This window comes from Gorilla gorilla, chromosome 5, assembly GCF_029281585.2.
Source record: "Gorilla gorilla gorilla isolate KB3781 chromosome 5, NHGRI_mGorGor1-v2.1_pri, whole genome shotgun sequence".
In the NCBI taxonomy this organism is placed as follows: domain Eukaryota; kingdom Metazoa; phylum Chordata; class Mammalia; order Primates; family Hominidae; genus Gorilla; species Gorilla gorilla.
In genome coordinates, this window is record NC_073229.2 from 152,188,863 (window position 1) to 152,209,097 (window position 20,235).

General features: G+C 33.2%; 1 protein-coding gene across 5 annotated transcripts in view; it reads right to left on the reverse strand.

Annotated features, from left to right (window-relative positions):
* PTPRK (protein tyrosine phosphatase receptor type K) overlaps positions 1–20,235 on the reverse strand; it is a 560,471-nt gene that overhangs the window by 37,607 nt on the left and 502,629 nt on the right. For 3 of the 5 annotated variants that reach the window (XM_031012170.3, XM_031012168.3, XM_031012165.3), the window contains exons 14-15: positions 8,338–8,476; positions 145–305 (exon numbers count right to left, since the gene is read on the reverse strand). In XM_031012170.3, the coding sequence (XP_030868030.1) occupies positions 145–305; positions 8,338–8,476 (300 nt within the window). The remainder of the gene's footprint in view (positions 1–144; positions 306–8,337; positions 8,477–20,235) is intronic. The other 2 variants (XM_031012171.3, XM_031012169.3) reach the window with 1 other exon arrangement.

Genomic DNA, 20,235 nt, shown 5'->3' on the forward strand with positions numbered 1-20,235 from the left:
TAATATTCTCCATCTCTTTCTCTTCTTTCTAGCTGCTTCTCCCCTCACTTTCCTACTCTCTCTCATTACTCAAAAGGTAACGTGTAGAATTCAAAGTGAAATGAGTTGTAACATCATTTATTAAAATTTTAATGAAAAACTTACATCTTGGACTAAAGTTATGTTGGTCCATGAAGGTGATGGAAAGAGGATCTTCTGCATGCAGAGTGCTCTGATCAGCATAACTTCGATCCATTGCATTCACCATGTGAGTCATCTCCTGCCGGGTATTCCCCATGGCATCTTTGCGTTTTTTAGCAAGTTTGCTGCCAAGGCAAATACAAAAGGGAATCCTTAGTGTTTGAGGCTTGCAGGAGAGTTAACACCAGCAATAAATAGTCCAGGTGAGCCCGAGGATAATGTTACAAACATGGTTTAGAAACCCCAAGCACTGGTCACAATTTCAGGAATTAAGTTTGACATTCAAACAATTATATTTGCTCCTTGCTATAAAAGTATTTTGTCAGATGCATATTTCAATATTCAAGCTGTCAATCCAAATCTCTCATCATTTCCTGTTCCCTTGAATATCATAAAATATAATTATATTTATTAAAAGCAAAATAAATACCTCCTTACTAGAGTAATTCAATAAATATTCAAGCTAAAGCCAAGTTTTGATACTCCTGGGTAATTAATTCTTTTGATCAACTTTTAGTTCCTTTTAGAAATAACATGACTAACTTAACTTTTCAAGTCTGTTTTACTGTAGCCACCAAATTAAAACAGACAAAGACATGTCCCATTCTTCATTCTCTGTGCTATTATTAAGTAAAAATGCAATGTGTAGCATTAACATATTTAGCAATATATTTATAACATTAATCAGAAGCTAATCTGAAGACTTTTAGAATAAGCCACTGCTAGAAAATTTCAAGTACACATGAATATATGGGATTAAATCATATACTGTGTAAGAAAAGTAGTGAGAAAAGTTTTAAAATATGGTATGGAAAGACATGAAAATTATCATCTTGGAATATTCACATGGTCAAATATTAAAAATGTGTTTTCTAATTAGAACCACATGGCATACTATCAACTAACTACAGCAATGCTTTATAAATGCAGAAAGGCATATGATTTAAGGGATTGGCTATTAACAGCATTAGAATTATGAACTACTCAAATATTGGCATGTTTATCTTACATATCATGGATGTAAAATATATTTTAGTTCTTTGTGAATGTTACATATGAAACATCCAAGAAAAAGGGCTATTAAAGACACATAAAATATTTAAATCACACTAACAAGAAAATTTATGTATAAATAAAGGCACTCTAAAAGCTTGTAATAGGCAAATTATGTTACTAAGTTTATGGCCGCAATTCATATTGCCTTGGAAATCTTTAGTTGTTTTAAGAACACCATTACCTCCACTAGATTATAAGCTAAGCCATTCTTTTCTGATCCTCATTAATATCCAAACCAGAGTAAATGTACTACAAATACTACAAAGGCTCATTTAAAAGATTGAGTTTATGTATAAAGGCTTTTCCTTTACAACCTCAATCTAGCAATTGGAGGACTGCTCCAGTGTAGGATATATTTTCTCTGAGAATTACAGTACTTGGCCTCAGGGCGGTACATACACAACACACACGACACATGTACACAGCAGATCTGACACTATGTTGTTTAAGATAGTCATAAGCTAAGATTCGAGGATGCAGATGGCTATTTTAGAAATAATAAATAATGATAATCACAGAATCACAGTATTAGTAATAAGAAAACAATGACAAAGTGTAACAAGAACTATTACCACCACCAACATAACTACCACTACACCATCACCACCATCATTTATTAGCAACATTTGTGCTATACATTCAAAGAGCTATTAATCTTTTTCTAGACTTGAGGGTCAAAATCCTTTATGAATATGTAGGTTTCAGACAGGTAATATAAATGAGTGCTGCTGTCAGTGGCAAGATACCATAAGGAAGGGTAATGGCTGTGAAGAACTGGAAAGCAGTTTAGGGGCAACTTGCCTAAGTGACTACTGGCATTTGATCCCACTGTTGAACTTCTTTCTGGCTTAATTTTTTTTTTTTTAAAGACAAGCCATAAATCTGATTGATGTTAATTTTCTTGATTTTCTTCAAGTGATTTTATTTTTTGAAACAGTGTATGGGCCACATGAAACATCATAAGGTCACATTTAGCCTATGGACTTTCACTTTCCAAACTTCCCACTAGGCCATCATACAAGATGTTTGTTCTTTAACCTGCAACATTTTTTTGCCTGTAATATCTGGCTAAAATCTATCTGTTCTGTCTCAGTGTAATAGACACTTCATCAGGGAGGGTTTATATGCCTGACTCCAAAGCAACCTTTCTCAAGTCAGCCTAGGTATTTTCTATACTACCACATTCTTCGCCTGTAATGAGTGTTATTGATTGATAGGTGCAAATATCTTTCAATTGTTTTCCCCACTATGTGCTCCACAAAGAGAAGGATGATCTGCATAGGCTTGGCACTTGATGCAGTGTCTGGCACATAGCAGGCTTCAATAAATACTTGTTGAACAGATGAATTAGGCCTGTTATATACTTGGCACTTTTCATTTGTTAACTCAATTCTCAGATCAATCTGCTGAAAAAGGCACAAGGATTCTAATTGTATAGATAAGTTCAATGAGGCTCAGGAGAATTAAATAACTGGCCCAAGGTTATTTATCTAATAAGCAATGAAGAATGACCTGGTTCTAAAGGCTAAGCTCTTACGCTGTATCTGGTTGCTTACACTTTTTAAATTGACACATTTCAAAGTGGCACTACTTACTCTAGCAGTTGAACACTAGTTAATATACACCAGTATTTACTCTAGCAGTTGAACACTAGTCGTTATAAATTTCAACAAAATATATACAATAAATATTTTGCCATTTGTAAATTTTAAAACAGCAAAAATTGCTTTAGGAAATAACTTTCAATCTTTGTTTCTGGGATAAGAAGAATAAATTCATTTCTCAAAAAATATGAGAGACTGAATTGAATAAAAATAGCACAAACTGAAATTTGGATTCAGAACAATGTTAAAATTTTGAAGATGAGCAGTTCAAAGCCAATAGAAAAGAAAAATTTAAACCCTGAGGCTTTACTTTAAAATATGTGTAATTTATATGTAGTTCATGATTGGAGAAAAACAATAATGAATTTGTCAAATGCATGACAGGTTAAAATTTTCATGCAATGAAGGACTTTAACTTTTCAGATTCACAAACCTAGATTAGTTGACAAATTATGGGGAAATATGACCTTTGTTAATATCTGCCAGCCATGAATTATCACCTTGGTTTTTATACCTCAATCCTCACAACAACCCTGTGAGGTAGGCTTTCATTCAAGTTCTTCTAAAACAAAGAAAAATTGACATCAGTGTTAAGTGTTTTGATCAAAAACAGATAGTAACTATGACAATGCCAATGAATATTAGCTCAAAGATCACATCTGGTTTTCTTTTAAGCTCTTCTCTAATTTATATCTATTTTTATTTTTAAAAACCCTTCTAATCCAGATAAGCATCACTAGGTATGGTTAAGCAGCCTTTAAAAGCATATCTCTGTGATAATATCTGTAGTTATGATTAAAATTACCAGTAGCCCCATGTACTATAATAATATTAGTATAACCTGTTACATTGTCTGGAACACAGAAATGTTGTCTATCCACCAAAAAAGGGAATCTCATTTTAACATCAGAGCTACATCAATGGTTAATGTTAAGCTTATTGACAGTCTCATAATTAAATACTTAGTGATTCCAGTATGTTTGATGCTTTGTCTCCTCCTGAGTAGCTAGCATACATAATGTGCACTTCAGAACAGTTAAGCAATTCGTTTTGCAACTACTTTGAGTTTGACAGATGTGCAAATGACTTTCATTATCAAAGCAGCCAACAGCACAAACTTCTGCAGGTGGATGTATGGGTGGGCCATAAAGGGGGAAAGTGCTCCATCATTGTATGAAATGGCACAGTTGATTATCTCTGGCTTCATCAAACATAATTTAACAAGGATATTATGATTCATCACAATAAGTTAGGAGCACTGTTAGTGTACAGCTGCTTGGTTTAGCAGATTTTAGGAAGCAAAACACTTATAATATTTAAAATGTTGGCAGAATTGTGTTATAGTCATGGAGAATGGAGACTCTTATAAAAGGTTTTGCTGCAAAGCTAGCTTGAATTTACCTAGTGATTTAAATGCTGTGGGATATGTGTCCCAAACATACTTAATTTCAATCTTTAAACCTTGAAAGGTGGTGGATCAAATACTGGTCAAGCAAAGTCCAAGAATGCTTTGCTGTAATGTTCCTTTGATTTGGATGAAAAACTACTCTGGCATATAAGGTGATAAGCTGAAAAATGACTCAGGAAATAGAATGGACCATCTTCCCCATCCTTATCCAAATGAACATACCATGCTTGAGTTTCGGAAGAGTTACAGACTCTGGAAGAGAAAAGGAGCAATGTGATGCCTATATCTGTTCCTAGTTGACAAAGGTTTTTTTGGCTGTAGTTTTAGAAAACATTTGTCCTACTTAAGTTACAATAAACTCATTTTTTTCCTCTAAAAAGAATTTTTATTTCTTTGTTGCTGCAACACCATGATTTTTCTACTTTTTTTTCTTTAACAAAAGCACAATGATTGCCTTAATGGCCGGACCAAAGATGTTCTGAAGCTATAACCCATCTTGGATTCCTAGAAATACGGAGAAAGATGTTATCACATGCAGACCTGAACTAATTTGCATCCTATAAAGGCATTTTGAGTGTTCCATAAACACACCACTTGGCTCATTTTGTCAGACATAACAATGCTACATAAAGATAGTGATTCGTGAGTTACAACCACTATCTCTTATTTACCAGATGAGTGAAGTGCCATATTGCTAAGATAAGGTACAGGTTTAACTTTAGTAAATAAATTATGTTTTTGGCTCTAGACTAAAGCTACTTATGGAAATTATAACTAAATTAAAAGTAGCTGGACATACAGAAATACAATATCCCTTTTTAAAAAGATTGGCAAAATAGGTGATAGATAAAGTTTATAGTTTTAGAGTCTGAAAAAACTTTTTTTTTGAAATGTCACCAAAATTGCAAGCATTCTGTTTTGTTTTTGAAAAGGGATACTGCATCCTTAACACATGTAAAGTTGTACATCACCCATTTTCTACTTACAGGTAGTAGGAGTAAGAATAGTAGCTCCTCCTGGCAAGCAAATCACAGACAGTGGAAAAAGAGAAGCAATGGTGAATGAAAAGCGTGACTCTGTCACATTCAATAAAGCAGAAAAATGTGCGTTAAAAAATAAAATAAAATAAAATAAAATTCATGTTTTTTTTGCTTTGCATTTCAATTTGCTCATGCATTGTTAGTTTTTTTGCCATGCAATTAAACAGACAGATATGCAATATAAAAATAAAATTTAAAATACATAATTTGGAAAAAATAACATGCTGATATTTCTTATTGCCAAAATATTGAAAAATTAAATGGATTGTGTATTTTCAACATGCAGTTAAGCATAATATCATCCATTATCTAAATATGACAGATGGAACAGCTGTGCATAGAACTTGTGTACTATATAGATTATTTTTCTTTAGATATAAAACATAAAGATCTATTATGTTAATATATCATATATACAGAATAACACCTAAATTTCTACAAACAAGTTATTATATCTTAATGGTACATAGGTATATACATGTTATGTGAATATACATATATACCATATACTATATATACACAAAGATACTTCTACAGTAGATGCATGTGAACATGATATCACACACAAACATTTACTGTATTGAAACATAATTTCAAATTTATGTTTGAGTTATTAATGTGTTCATGCTGTGCATGTAAAATATAATACACAACCAATGAAAAAATGGCATACATTTGGAAATAATTGAATAGCGATTAAATTAAAAAATGACATTGCGTTTTGAAAGATGCAATATCCCTTTTCTTAGCCTAAAAACTTACTTTATACATATCCTTAGCTGTAAAACTTTACTCAATTGAATTACACACCATTCTTTTGCAAAACAACCAAAAAGACATGGAACTGTTTTCCGCATAAGAAATATATCTACATGTATTCATCCCAGTGAGGGATAAAGTCAAACTTAACAATTTCCCACTAAAATGTAGATAAGAGGCTAAAGTAATTTCCTTTTCCATTATTTTTATTATAAATTTATATATTAAAAGGGAAACATTTTATATTAATAGTTTTAAGCTATACTTGATGATAATATCCAATGCAATGCTGCTATATCTATACTTTTTTATATGTATGATAAACATACTTGTGATTAAAGCATACATGGTACATGTGTGACATGCTGCATATGAGTAAAAGTCATTACAAAATTGCTTTGGTAAGTAAGAAATTCAAGTAATGTAGATATAAATACTATATATTAGAAGGTAACATATCTAAATAATGAAACCTGATCTATCTATAAAAGTGCAGCTTTTCCTGGGTATAAAGGTGATGGTGAGGAACAGAAGCAAAAGCCCTAGCATACTTTCTATCAAAAGACAATCAAAGCATAACTATGAAAGCTCAAATGTTAAATATTTTAATAGAGAGGCTCATTAACTTAACCATTTAATATATGAACCAGAAAATCAAGTTGTCATATTACACAATTTTAGAGAGCTGTCGGAGCATTTTACCTTCCCCCAAAATCTTGCTTAGTGATGGTTTTAGCATACTTTAGGAGGTTAATTTTTCAATTTTTTCATTATTGCTAAATCAGAGGCCTGGATAGGGAGAGTTATCAAGACAAATGAATGTTTTCAAATAAATAACAAATAAAACTGAATAGTTTAGCCCAATTCTAGCTTAATGAGGACATAATCAGAAGCCACTTTCATGTTTATATCCAATCTGAAGTGACCAGAACATTGTGAAGCAATGTTTAGTTAACTTTACTCTCTAAATTGTTTACTTAAGTCTCCAAATACAAATTTAAACTAAACAGAGACATAAGGTCTGAAGGTTACATTTGGTGATTTTTATTGATCTTTACTGGCAAATTTTTATTGCTAAAATACTTAAAACTTTTGCCTCACATATGATGTATTTTCCAACCACAGAGGGAGACAACAGCAAGAGAAAGCACTATTTGGGGAAAGCACGTATGTAGCTAATTTAACACAAAACACTATAATGCATACCTAATGTTTCTAATGCAGATGTGTCTTCTCCAACATATATATCTCCAGGGGATAATCGTAAAGAGGCAATATATTAAAATAAACTCTGATGGAATCATTAAAACATGTAGTATGAGTCTTATCTATAATGTTAATGCTTTATTTCAAGTATAAAATAACTATAATAGTAAACTAGATAATTTAATGTAATATAAGCAACATCATTTATTATATTTTTCAATAGAATTCACTGATCACAACCACTTCTATACACCAAACTATTTTAGGACTGTACTTTTGCTTATGAATATTTTTTTTAAAGTCCTTCCAAATTGTAGCATTATCCCAACTACATGATGGGAAGGATTAGAGTGCTATATTAGTTTCCAAGACAATGCCTTACAGATTTATGGCATTTTATATAATGTACAAAAGCTCAAATTATAAAAACTGTGTACTTTGAAATGCTTTTCATCAGGAATATACTTTGGTCTCCAGAGCAAAGCTCAGTTTAAATTCCAGTAGGTCTCAGTATCTTCAAGTAACGTCAGAAGATGGTGATATTAGTTGATATAGTATAAAAAATTAATGTTCAATTAAAACAATTTACTGTCTATTTTAAAAGGCTAAAATTTTTAGTCAATGAATATTTAATGTACAATATTACTAAATAATATTTATATTCTTCTCATATCTTATTTGTAGCCAAGAAGTAGAAAAATACAGAAAAAGAGCACAAAATAATTCCCAGACCACAGCCCAAGTATCACAATAAATCCATATTTTGCCATTGTTAATAATAACACTTCAAATATAAGATAAATGATCTCAAGTACCTTTGCATTTGAGACATTTAAATTCGGATATTAATTTCTAGGTCAACTTAACAAAAAGCATATGTTTATATCCAAAATTAAACTGCAAATAACCAAATAAGAATTTATTAGAAAGCATGTCCAATAGACTCAGGTGCTGACAACATTGTTAAAATTAAAATTTTCTTCCTGTTGTTTGTTCTAATTTAAAGGATCTTGAGAAAAACAGGTTTTTAAAACCAGTGACATAAATGGTTAAGTGAGCGGGACAGGACAATATTAGGCCTTACCTCTTTTTTACAATTAATATGACAACTAGGAGAAGGAGGATGAACACCAAAATTCCAGCACTGATTCCTGCTATTTTCACCACTCTGTCTGTCTGCTTGGCGGGATCTGGGATCACTTCTGGTTCTTCTGTTGCTGCTGCTAAATGAATAAAAAAAAATCAGTTACTGAAAGAAGCTAATAATCACAGAAAAAAATTATTCCCAGTAATTACCTCCAAGAAACACAACTTGTTTATTGTATATTAATAAAAATAATCCCACAATGTAAATACAGAAGCATGCTAAAATACAATATGAGATTTAGGGTCGAGGTAAGGAAATCTTTCTGACAAGAGGTTTTGTTAACACAAAAAATAAAACAAACCTCCACAATAAATATCAAAGAGAATGATGAACTAGTTTTCCCCAAGTGTCCTTGAAAGTCCGAACATAAGGTTGTCTAGCGACTAGTACATTGGAAAGAGATGGGGTCAGATTTAGAGGTTTATCAGTCAATTCAGCAAATGCTTCTTGACTCAAATGCCAGGTGGTATGCTTGATGCTTTAAGGCAGTATTAATGGTACTTGTCTGGGACAGAAGGGGTTAGGTTAAATAAATGCCTAATATAACTGTTAGAAGCATGTGTTTATGATTTAATATATATAATTTGAGATGAACAGTTGAGTTGGCACAAGAGAAGAACAGGCAAAGAAAAACAGACACATCAAGGAATATTTCAAATTCTTTTATTAAATAAAACCCAGATAATAAAGTTGGGAAACAACTTTGAGAAGATGATTGTTTTTAAAAACTTCTTTGTCTGCCCTAACTTCCTTTCTTTCTCAAAACCATCTGACTACTCACACAATCAATTAAAATTACAAACTTTAACCCTTTTACAAGCCCCAGTAACTCTCTGTGGACATTTTCCTTTTACCTCATTTACCTTGAAAATTGACAAGGAAAGTATTATTATCTACAATTCATCGATAAAGGAACTGAGGCTTAGAAAGATAAGGATAGTTTATAAATTGCTCAAGAGCAAAGAAAAAATCTACTATATCTTCTGTCTTTTAACACAAAATTTCTCAATGTCTCCAGATCCATGGCTCCTACTGCTAAAAATTGGTGTAACAAGAGTCCAGGTGATTCTCAGGATTAGACACATTTGGGAAATTGCCTTGAAGCACCCAACACAGCACCTTGCACTTGGAGTCAAGAGATGGTGTCCACATGAACAGATACGCAAAGAAATCTCTAAACCTAACCTCATGTCTTTCCAGTGGACAATTTGTTAATTAGCTCTTAAAAATCAACCATTTGTCTACATTCTGATCCTTTCTTCTTTACCTTCTCTTGGCTTCTCTATCCCCCTCCCCACAACCCATAGTTCTATACATCCAAGTATCTGCTCCACTTTTCCCAACAGCCACAGATTCTGCCAAAAGGAGACTGTTGAAGTTAACTATTAATTTCTCAAAGTAAGAAATCTGAAAGAATAAATATATCTAATGTAAATATCGTTATATAAAATGGTAATTTAAAGCTAAACTGGTGAGAAAGACATAGTTCAAATAAAAGCGTCAGAACAGTTAACTTTGTAAAACAATTCACTATAACTGTCTTAATTTATCTTATTTCAATTGCATAAAAACTTCTCCATAGACTAGATTGACTAACTATTATTCTCAAGCAGAAAAAGCAAGCCTTTGGCTGGTGTATTTTGGGAAACTAAGGGAGATTCCCTTTCTGACTTGACACTTTCCATATATTCCGGCTGTAGGGAATTTCTAACCTCATAATTATGAACAGAGATACCTCAAGGCTTTCAAATTATTTTACGGTTGAATTTACCAAAACATGTAGTAAGTATGTTAGAGATCTTTTCCTTTCCAGGGCGACGTTAGAAATATATACATATATCTATATCTCTATATATGTAGATATTGAAAACAGGTGGAATATATTACAAAGTTGAATGAAAAAACCTAAAAGGAACATAGTCATTGCTTGTAACTCAAATTACATTGGTTTGCCACAGATACTACTTCAAATAGGAAGAGAAACAGAAGTTTGATGTAGAAATCTCTAGAAAAAAAGCTTTAGTCCATGCAACAAATCATCATTATTCACTAATCAAAGACTACTTTCTTCAGGTTCTATGAGACTCTTGGCTTTCAGGGGCTAATGATAATGATCCCTTAGTGATTTTCTGACATATCTGAGTTATAGAATTAAATGTGTCTGAAAATTCTCTGGAAGAGCAGTTCTTGCTTAATGAGGTCAGTATTTTTCATAACAGTTTAGTTAAATAAAATACATGCTATTGTGGTATAATTTTCTAAATATATTATATTATGAGTCGCATATGCTACATTTTACAAAAATCTTCAGAGCCGCTAATCCCTACCAGAAGCAGATAATGTATATGGGTACAAATATAATATATATAATGTATGTAGGTGTAAATATAAACTATCATCATGAAGTAAGAACAGCAGCTTTAATACTATTACCTAGGTTTAGTAATAAAATAACAGAACTGACATGAGGGTGACGGGTAAAACAATTTCAAACTCAGGGGATGAAGAAATTTTTAAGATCTTACAAGTAATATAGATAGGTTAATGAATTCATGTAAACATATTTCCAGAAATAAAAAGCCAAATCTGAAAGTAATTTTTTTAACATAGATAGAAACTAAAACGCTTGCAGGTATACCAAGAGTACAAAGCATTGAGACTTTCATAATCTATTATGCAAATCAGAGATAATAAAGTCATAACCTATATGTCTTTGTTAAAAACTAGACTTCAATTCACATTTACCAAGTGGTTAATAAAGAAAAAAAAGCCCATTAAGTTATTTATTTGAGTTGGGTAAGGCTGCCTGTCTGTCATGACAATTCTTGTGCCAAGAGTTGTTCACTAATCTTCAACATAATTATTAAACTTAAGTATAGAAGTCTAATCAAATTCTCCAAATACATGTGATTTGGTGGTTGTTTTCCTTGACTGTGAATTCTCCTCAAAGTCTTTAGCTGTGGCATTTATTACTATCATTACTATTATTACTATGAACAGTAGTTTTTACTAAATATGTCTGTATATATTTATTAGTTTGGATATTTTAATCACATGTATCTTTTTAAGTACTTGGCCTGCTATAACCAAGGAACATAAATATCCTATTTAAAATCATTCAAGCTTAGAAGATTCATTAAAGGAAATACAAGCAGTAGCCCCTAAGTCAGCATTTTCCATTTTCTTCAAAGAGAGCAAAAAGCTATTATAGTGGTGGTGCCCCTGAGTTCTGTTTATAATTTATGCACATACACAAAGACAATGTGGAGCACCTTTTTCAGAAATGCTTTCCTTGGCCATAAATCTTTACCTTTTTTTAATCTGCCAAAGAGCATATAAGGAATCCCCAGTGTTCAGAAGCCAAGAGAAGCATAATTCTTTGTACAGTGAGAAAAAAAACTAAGGCACAATTTTATTTTTATTGAGCAAGTTTCTAGGATGCATTTTGGGGGGGTAAAAATAGCTAAAGTGACTTGATCAATTGTGTCCTTGCTCCCACTACTTAAAAATGAAATAGCTTTAAAGTCACACAAATTTACCTAAAAAATTAAAACTATCTTAATAGCTGTGATTAGGCAAACTCATTCTTCTACTTTCATAATGGACATTAGAGATAGAAGCCTGTAAGTACAATGTATTAAGTAATCTTATGGTGTCCTCAGAGACATTATTGTCACTCAAATTCTGCAAATCCTCCCGGCATTTCATTAGTGCTTTCTTCCTTTTTCAGTTATAGATCTGAGAAACTGTTCCCACTCACTTCCCAATCATTCTTTAAAATCCTACCAGCAGGCTTATGTCCCCCATCCACACCAAACCACCATAACCAATGTTTCTAATGACTTGCAAGTTTCTGAATTCAATGTGTACTTTTCTAGTCTTATTTTATGTGACCTCTTAATAGCATGTGACATTCCTGTCTACTCCCTCTTTCTTGCAACACCCTTTTCCTGGGACTTCCATGAACTTGGGTACCTCCTAGTTTTCTTAGGACTCTGGTCTCTCCTTTCCAGATTTTTGTTTGCTCATCCCTTAAAAATAGATGCCCCTTTGAGTTCCTCAGGGACCTATGCCTCTTGACACTGTGTTCCATACTTTCTGGCTTGGTGATCTTATCCATTTTCATCTCTTTAGTTACCATCCTGATAACTGATCACTCTCTAATCGATATATCTCTGACCAAAAGTTGCAACCTGAATTCCTGACCCATGGAGTCATGTGATTAATATGTCTTCATGTCAATGTATGACAGTCACCTTAAGCACACCATGTCCAACCCGAACTCATAATCTTATCTCATGCCAGTTCTTTTTCTAGTGTATCCCCTTTCAGTAAATGGCAAAACTATCCATACAGTTCTTCAAGCCAGAAGCCTATGCATCATTCTTGAATCCTCCACTTTCCTTATCTCTAGGATTAACATTTATCATCCAAATTGGGATGCTTTTGAAGGAAAACAAAAACTGGAATTATCTTGGGCAAACTGGAATGCACAGTCACTTTCTCACACAATTAGTTACAAAATTACTACTTCCTAAATATTCTTTGTCATCACTTTTCCCATCCCCACTGCTACTACCTTCATTCAGATCAGTATCATCTCAGGCAGATCACAGAGCAGCCACCTATGTTAAATCTCTGAATATACTGTCTGCCTGTTCCACCTCAAAACCCACATTGTAGCACACGGTATTTTCTAGGATTTCAACTATATCATATCATTTCACTGATTAGAGCCCTCCAATAGCTTCCCATTGCTGTTAAGGTAAAGCCCATGAAAGCAAAAACCATATTTATTTTGCTCACCATTGAATTTCTAGTAGGACGTAAAAAGGAGCAACACAACAGAAAATATTAGTTGAATAAATGAAAGAACACCACTAAGCCTGCCTAAGCTAGGTTGCACTGGCATATAGAAAATCAGTTATCTTCTTAAAAAACACAAGGATGTCTCTGATCAGACATATCTCTTACTGTTGTGGATATTAACATAAGATGAACTTGATAACAAACATTTCTGAGTTGTCTCTGGAAATTTCAAGCCCCTTTGTTACATTCCTTTATAGAGCTAACCGTTTCCACCATCTGTCATCACCTATCACCAAACCAATGTGCAAGAAAAGTCCAGTGTCACTGAAAGCACAAGGGATTGGATCAGCAAGACCCTGTTTTGATTCTTAGTTTGTTCTCTTATCTGTTGTGTGACAATGAGCAAGTGAGAATCTTTTAGAGTGAATGCCTTCATCTATAAAAAAAAATTAATAACATTACCCATCTTGTGTAGCTTTTAGGAATACCAAGTAACATAATGGTGTGAAAGGTTTTTGTAAACTAAAACACATGGGATAGTAGAAATAGTAGTAGATGCTGCTGCTCTAGGTAGAGATAATCTAGATGTCAGTTCTTTGGGTCCATTACATAGAAATGAAAAACTATGAATAGGAAAAATGAAATTACTGAAAAACAGCTTTTAAAAAATCTTAGCTGCCTATTATATAAATATACAATGACAGGTTTTGTAAAGCACATGTTATTTATTACACAGGCTGCCACACTGGACGCCTAAACCTTATGGGTGTCTTGAAGTATGTATTATTTAACTCAATGATCGTTTGAAGTAATTTGGCTTCCCCATTGCATGTGATCTTATGAAACTTGCCAAGTATTAGATCACTGACTAAAACAGGGTCTACCAGAGATTTTACTGGTGAGAAAAGAGAGCAGCTAAATGCCACGTGCTTTAACAGTAGTTGGAAAATAATTTATTCTCCTTTAATAATGATATGGACGTGATCCAAAGATTTCTGATGTGGAAAATAGTGCAAAAGTCTATGAAGACTTTAAACAACTAAGAAATAAAATTACAGATTATACTGCAGATATTGAAAATTAATTTTACACTGCTTAAGGCATCTCTTTCTAGTCTTAGAGTCTCTAAATTTGTTTTGGTTTTAAAAACACAGCTCAAAATGCTGTACAAAATTCTGAAGTGACAGAAATACTTTTTAAGAAAGCAATAAAATAAGTATATTTTAGGAATGTATATAATGGTAAAAAAAGTAAAATATTATTTTGTTTCATAGTAATGAAGAAGAAATGTTTTAATGTGCATATTAATTTTTCATCAAGCTTCCCACTAAATTCATTCAATTAGGTAAAATAGAGCGTTAGTGAACTGTCTTACTTCTTAAACACAGTTGATTCTATCTGCTTAGTTCTCTCTGAAATTAGTTCTGAATTCTCCACCCCACCTTCGACTGCCTTCAAGACCCAATCTTGTTTTTTCACTAGTCCTCCTGCTTCCCATGTTGGCTACCTCAGATTTATCCTACATATTGCTAGTTGGACGAGTTTTCTAAAAGGTAAATGTGAAGAAATGACTTCAATGCTTTACATTCAAGAGGAAAAGCCAAAAGTTATGACACATACGGCCTTTCACAAGCAGGTGCCAATCAACATTTTCAACCTCATCTTCTGAGACACTTTCATTCATATACTCTTATCATTAAAATCCTTTCACCATTTCTCAAATACTCTTTATTTTAGGAGTTGGCAAACTGTGGTCCTTGAGTTTTATCCATCCCATTTTGATAAAACAAAGATTGTAAATATTCAGCTTTACAAGATAATACCAAACTATTACCAATTTACATACCCACCAGCAGTGTATGCCAACCCCATTTAAATTATGTCTTACCACTTTGTATTATCAGCCTTCTTGATTTTTGTCACTTCAGCAGTAGAAAATGAAATGTAATACATATTTGATTACTAAAATGACCTTTTGAGATACCTGAAATATCTCTACCTGTTTTTTTCTCTGAAATGCTCAGTATATAGCTTTGACTGAAATTTGTATTACAAATATCTTCTCCTATCAGACTGTATAAGGGATGAAAACCATCCTTTCAAGATGTTAAAAGTTCATGGCTAGGACCTCTATTACAAAAGACAGATTAAGAAGAGAAAAATACAAATTTATTAATATAAGTTTTACAAGACATGGTAGACTTCATAAGGAAATGAAGAACTAATGCAACAGTTAAACCCGAGTGTTTTTATAGCAGGTTTGATGAAGGGTGACGTTATAAAAGACTATGATAGGGCGAAGAGTATGAGCTAAGTATAGTAAACTGCAGAAAACTTAGCAAGGCCTGTTTGTTCAGATTCTTCTCTGTGTCCCTTATCTTCGGAAAGAAGGGTGCTTTTTATTTTCCCCCCTAGCTATAAGGAGGACACTTCTCATATGAGGGTCTTATGATCTGCTGCAAGGGAAGGTCAGAGAGATCTTCCTGTTTTTGTCACTTTCTCAAACTCTTTTCAGGTTAAAATATTCAGTATGCCAAGGTGCCATATTTTGGGGTAATGTGCCCTGAAAGCCATCAGTTGCTTTTCTTCTTACTTTACTTATGGTATGAATAACAGTTATTAATTTTAATGAAGTCAAATATATCAATCTTTTTTTAATGGTTAGGGCCTATTGTTTAAGAAGCCTCCTTCAAAGCTGAGTTTTTCAAAAATCCTCTTTTTTATTTGAAAGTTTTAAAAGAGTCCAAGATGTATAGTAGAAAGTTGTTTCAGGTCCTCCTCCATCCCCACATACATATCCAGTTACCTGTGCATAACTTTTGAATTGATCCAATGATCTACACAGCCACTTCTGTCCTATATCAAAATAACATAAGTACATGAGTCACTTTCTGGATTTTCCATTTTATTCTTAGAGGAAACATATTATTCTGTGCTGGCAGTAAATGATTTCAATTACTATAGTTCTGTAACATATTGTATATATTATGGAGATATTCCCAGGCCTAGTTCTTTTCTTCTTGGGCATCTTAGCTCTTTTTTATGTTTTGTTCTGGGTAACTTCTTCAGATTTAAATTCTAGCTAATAAATTATCTCTTCATTTTGCCAAATCTGCTACTAAGTCCATCCAAAGAGTTATTTTTAAATTTGAACAATTATGCTTTCCCTTCCTACAAGTTCCATTTGGTTCTTCGTAAACGGATCTTTGTTTAGTTATTCCTGATAGCATCTTGTTAATCTTTATGACTTGCACTTTATTTCTTTAGAGGTTTTGTACAAGGCTATTTGTATTTGACAATCCCAATACCTGCAGTTTTTTTGAGGATTTACATCTGTTGTTTCTGCTAACTCTCACTCTTGAAAGTGAGTTACTTTCAAGAATGCTTGGCGACCTTTGATTGTGAGTTAATTGCTTTATGTTAGTCTGTGGGAACCCTGCAGGCCTAAATTGATCATGCTTTCATCTCAAAGATAATTTACATCTCCTACCAGTAGCTATGAGGTGTCTCAGACCTCAGACCACCTCTGCCAGCTCCATATGGGAGTCCCAGGCTAGGCAACACTCTTATTACCAGTCTGAAGATAAAAGTCTGAAGGGCAATATAGTTTTAGCATTCCCCTTCAGGGATTACCAACCTCTCTTTCTGCCTGTTGCTCACTGTTTTCAGCTCGCTCTCACTCTCTCTCTCTCTCCTTCTCTCTCTCTCTATATATATATAAAATATAAATGTATCTATACATATATAAATATATATACATATATAAATAAATATATATGTATGTGTATATATATATATATATATTTGGCAGACTAGTGAGTCCTGAGATATCTCCACCAGCCACTGTAAGTCCAGCAATGTATCCACAGATGTGTCCTATCCAGGGTAGGACTGTTCTGCAGAGGTCCTCTGAGAACCTAATTTGCCAGGCTTCCAAAATGGGAAGTGGGATCATGGGCTTTTATGTTCTTTAGTGTTCCTAACACCTTTCCCTTAACTACCCTCTCACCTCTAAGCACCAGTTAATCATTTTCCCATAACCCAAATAAAAATTGTATTGCAAATATTTCTCAGCAAGTCTACAACTCACACTAGGTCTGGAGCGAATCAAGGGCAAAGATATAATCTCATTCATGTCTTTATGGCTAATGATTTTTACATAGTTACCAATACATTATAAACTTTTAATATATATTTGCCCAATGAATAGGTAACATATTAAAAATGCTCATAATTTGTCAAGGTATGCTACTTATATAAGAGCATTTATCAACTATAATATACTGTTTAAAGTTTTAAACTTTTTTTGAAACAAATACATTAATGCTGGGGTTAACTGAACTAATTTATAAAATCTAAAACATTCTTTAAGAGAAAAATTCTGCTTTTCATAGCATCAGTTGGTAAAGAGCGTCAACATCTCTGGAAAAACACTAATAGTGAACATTCTTGTCAGGTGGCCTTAATTTTTTTTTTTTTTTCATAAAACAAAACCATTAATCAGAGTTTGAATTCCAGCTTTGCCACAAGTTGACCTTAGGTAAGTTAACCACTGCTCCTCACTTCTTATTGGTAAAATGGAGATTGAGTCTACCTTCTAGATTGACTCAAAGATTAAATGTATTGAAACATGTAAAGTGCTAAGGACAATATCTGGTACTTCATAAAGCCTCAGTAAGTATTAGGGAATGTATAAACAGATTCGAATAAAGTTCTCTTTCTAAATCTAGATTTCTGCACCATAAATATTATAGCATCACAGAAGCAGCATTAGATGGAGGGAAGTCTACTTTCTAAAAAAAACGAGATAAGAATCTGTTATTGTTTATCATTTAGTAGGTATTTTTTGAATATCTGATGGGTACGAAACATTGTACTAGGCTAAAAAACCAGAAAGATGAACAAGTGTTCTTCCTTTAGAGAGCGTATAAACTAGAAGAAGAATATGGTAAGTACTCAAATGACTGTACTTATTAGCATCATACTGCAATACATACCATGGCTACTGGTATTACAGAAGAGGCACAGATAAGGCTCCTCTACAGGGGGATGAATTTGTATCTGATTTCTTGACATTCTAAAACATTTCTTAGAATCATTCAACAAAAAAAGTCCAACTCCAGTTTTCAAATAAAGAAAGACAATCTCAGGAGAGGTAAGTGGCTTTCTAATAGTTCTAGTATTAACTTCTGACATAATTAAAAATATAGCCTATGCTTTCTGACTCCCATCTGGCACTTTCACTTGGGAGAAATGTGATTAGCTGCCTATATTAGGAGTAATGTTTAACATTGCCTTTTCAAAACACGGGAGTGAGGTGGGGGATACAATAGAGGTGTCAACCTCAACTACTACCTAACAAAAAGAAAGGAAAAGTTGGGGAGATATAAATACACATAAATTGGCAGTCAGTCACATTCTTTTGGGGAGAAATGAAAGCAGACTTAAATGGATAGACAAATGAATGGAATCTGGGAGGGTTCTGAGAGGAAGCCTTAGAAGCAAAAAGAAAAAAAAAAATACATGTTCCATGCCCCATCTTAAACACACAAAGAAAACATTTACTTTTTTGTTTCCTTCCTTTTATTAATTAAATGAATTATTTGTTGTCCCTGGCATGTACCTGGCACACTTCTAGGGTTTGAAGAATCATCACTGAACAAAACAGAGAATATCTCCACTCTCGTGCAGTTTACATCCCTGTGTTGTCTAGTAAACAATAGACAAGTAAACAAGGATCACCTGATAGTGAGGACTTCTATACTGAGAATTAAAATAGGACAAGGTGGAGTGCCTTGGTGACTGTGTTAGATTTGGAGCTGAGAAAAGACCTTTCTGAAGAAGACACGGAGGTAGATGGTGTGGGTTTTTTTAAGTTGAGGAACTGTATCATCTCAAAAGCAAAAATGCTTTAAGTACCTTGTCTATGTAGTAGGTGCAAAAGGGAGTTCAGTGGTTATGGAGTTGTTTCATTGACAAATAAGAGTTTTTTGCCTACCTGAAATAATAAAAATCAGAGAATAACAATAGGATGAAATTAAAATTTAATTTGGGGAAGTAAAAAAAGAAATACCCTGGAAAGTAATGAGCTGGTTCACATTTATGCCAAAGGTAAGGGAAGGAAAGGAGTGTAAATCACAAGAAACTATACCTTCCACATACTGATTATTACATATGTGACATCCAAGTAGTAATGGCCTATTAAGAGTAAAACAAGCTGAGATGAACATTAATGGGAAATAAGAGAAAGAAGTTCAAACAAACAGTGCGGAATTATATATTTAAACATAGTGTTTACAGCAAAGTAAGCTACAGAACAACTAAACCTGACCCAAAATGAAATTGTTCTGAAATGATAAATGTGGATATACGGAGACATTGGGGGAAAAATCTTCATGATAATGTCAGTGATATTTTTTTCCCTCCCACAAACTACAGGACCAGAAAAGTCTCTTCTTCAGGGAAAAATCTAAAATATTAAAATCCAGGCACTGTATGTAATTAAAAGGCAAATGCACTTGACATTTTTAGTGGCACAATCTCAGAATGCCAGATCTGGGACAGTCATCCAAACATGCCATTCAAAGCACAAACAGGAACAAAATCACATTTGAATATTAGAGATAGAAAACAAATAAAACCTTTACTAGTGCTCAAATTATAAGAACGTGATGTGATCTAAAATAGTAAAGATGGTCTACCTTTTAACCTATTCCCACTCTGCTTATTTACGAAATGAAGGGTTAAGACTAGCTGCTTTTTGGGATGCTTTTAGTTATGAATTCCATTTTCATTTTGAGTAGGTCATTTTCCACCAAGGCTTCGATAATTCCTTAATCTGGCATATCTCAGGAGAACACACAACATGGTTTAAATCACATTAATAGAGGTTGCACTACAATTTTTAGAGGTGTTTATTTACTAAATTAGAGACTGCCTTAATATTAAACAGATGAACCAGATTTTAAAAATGATTTTAGTTGAGCTCTAGCTTTTCCAAGATAATTTAGTATAAAGTCTAAATTA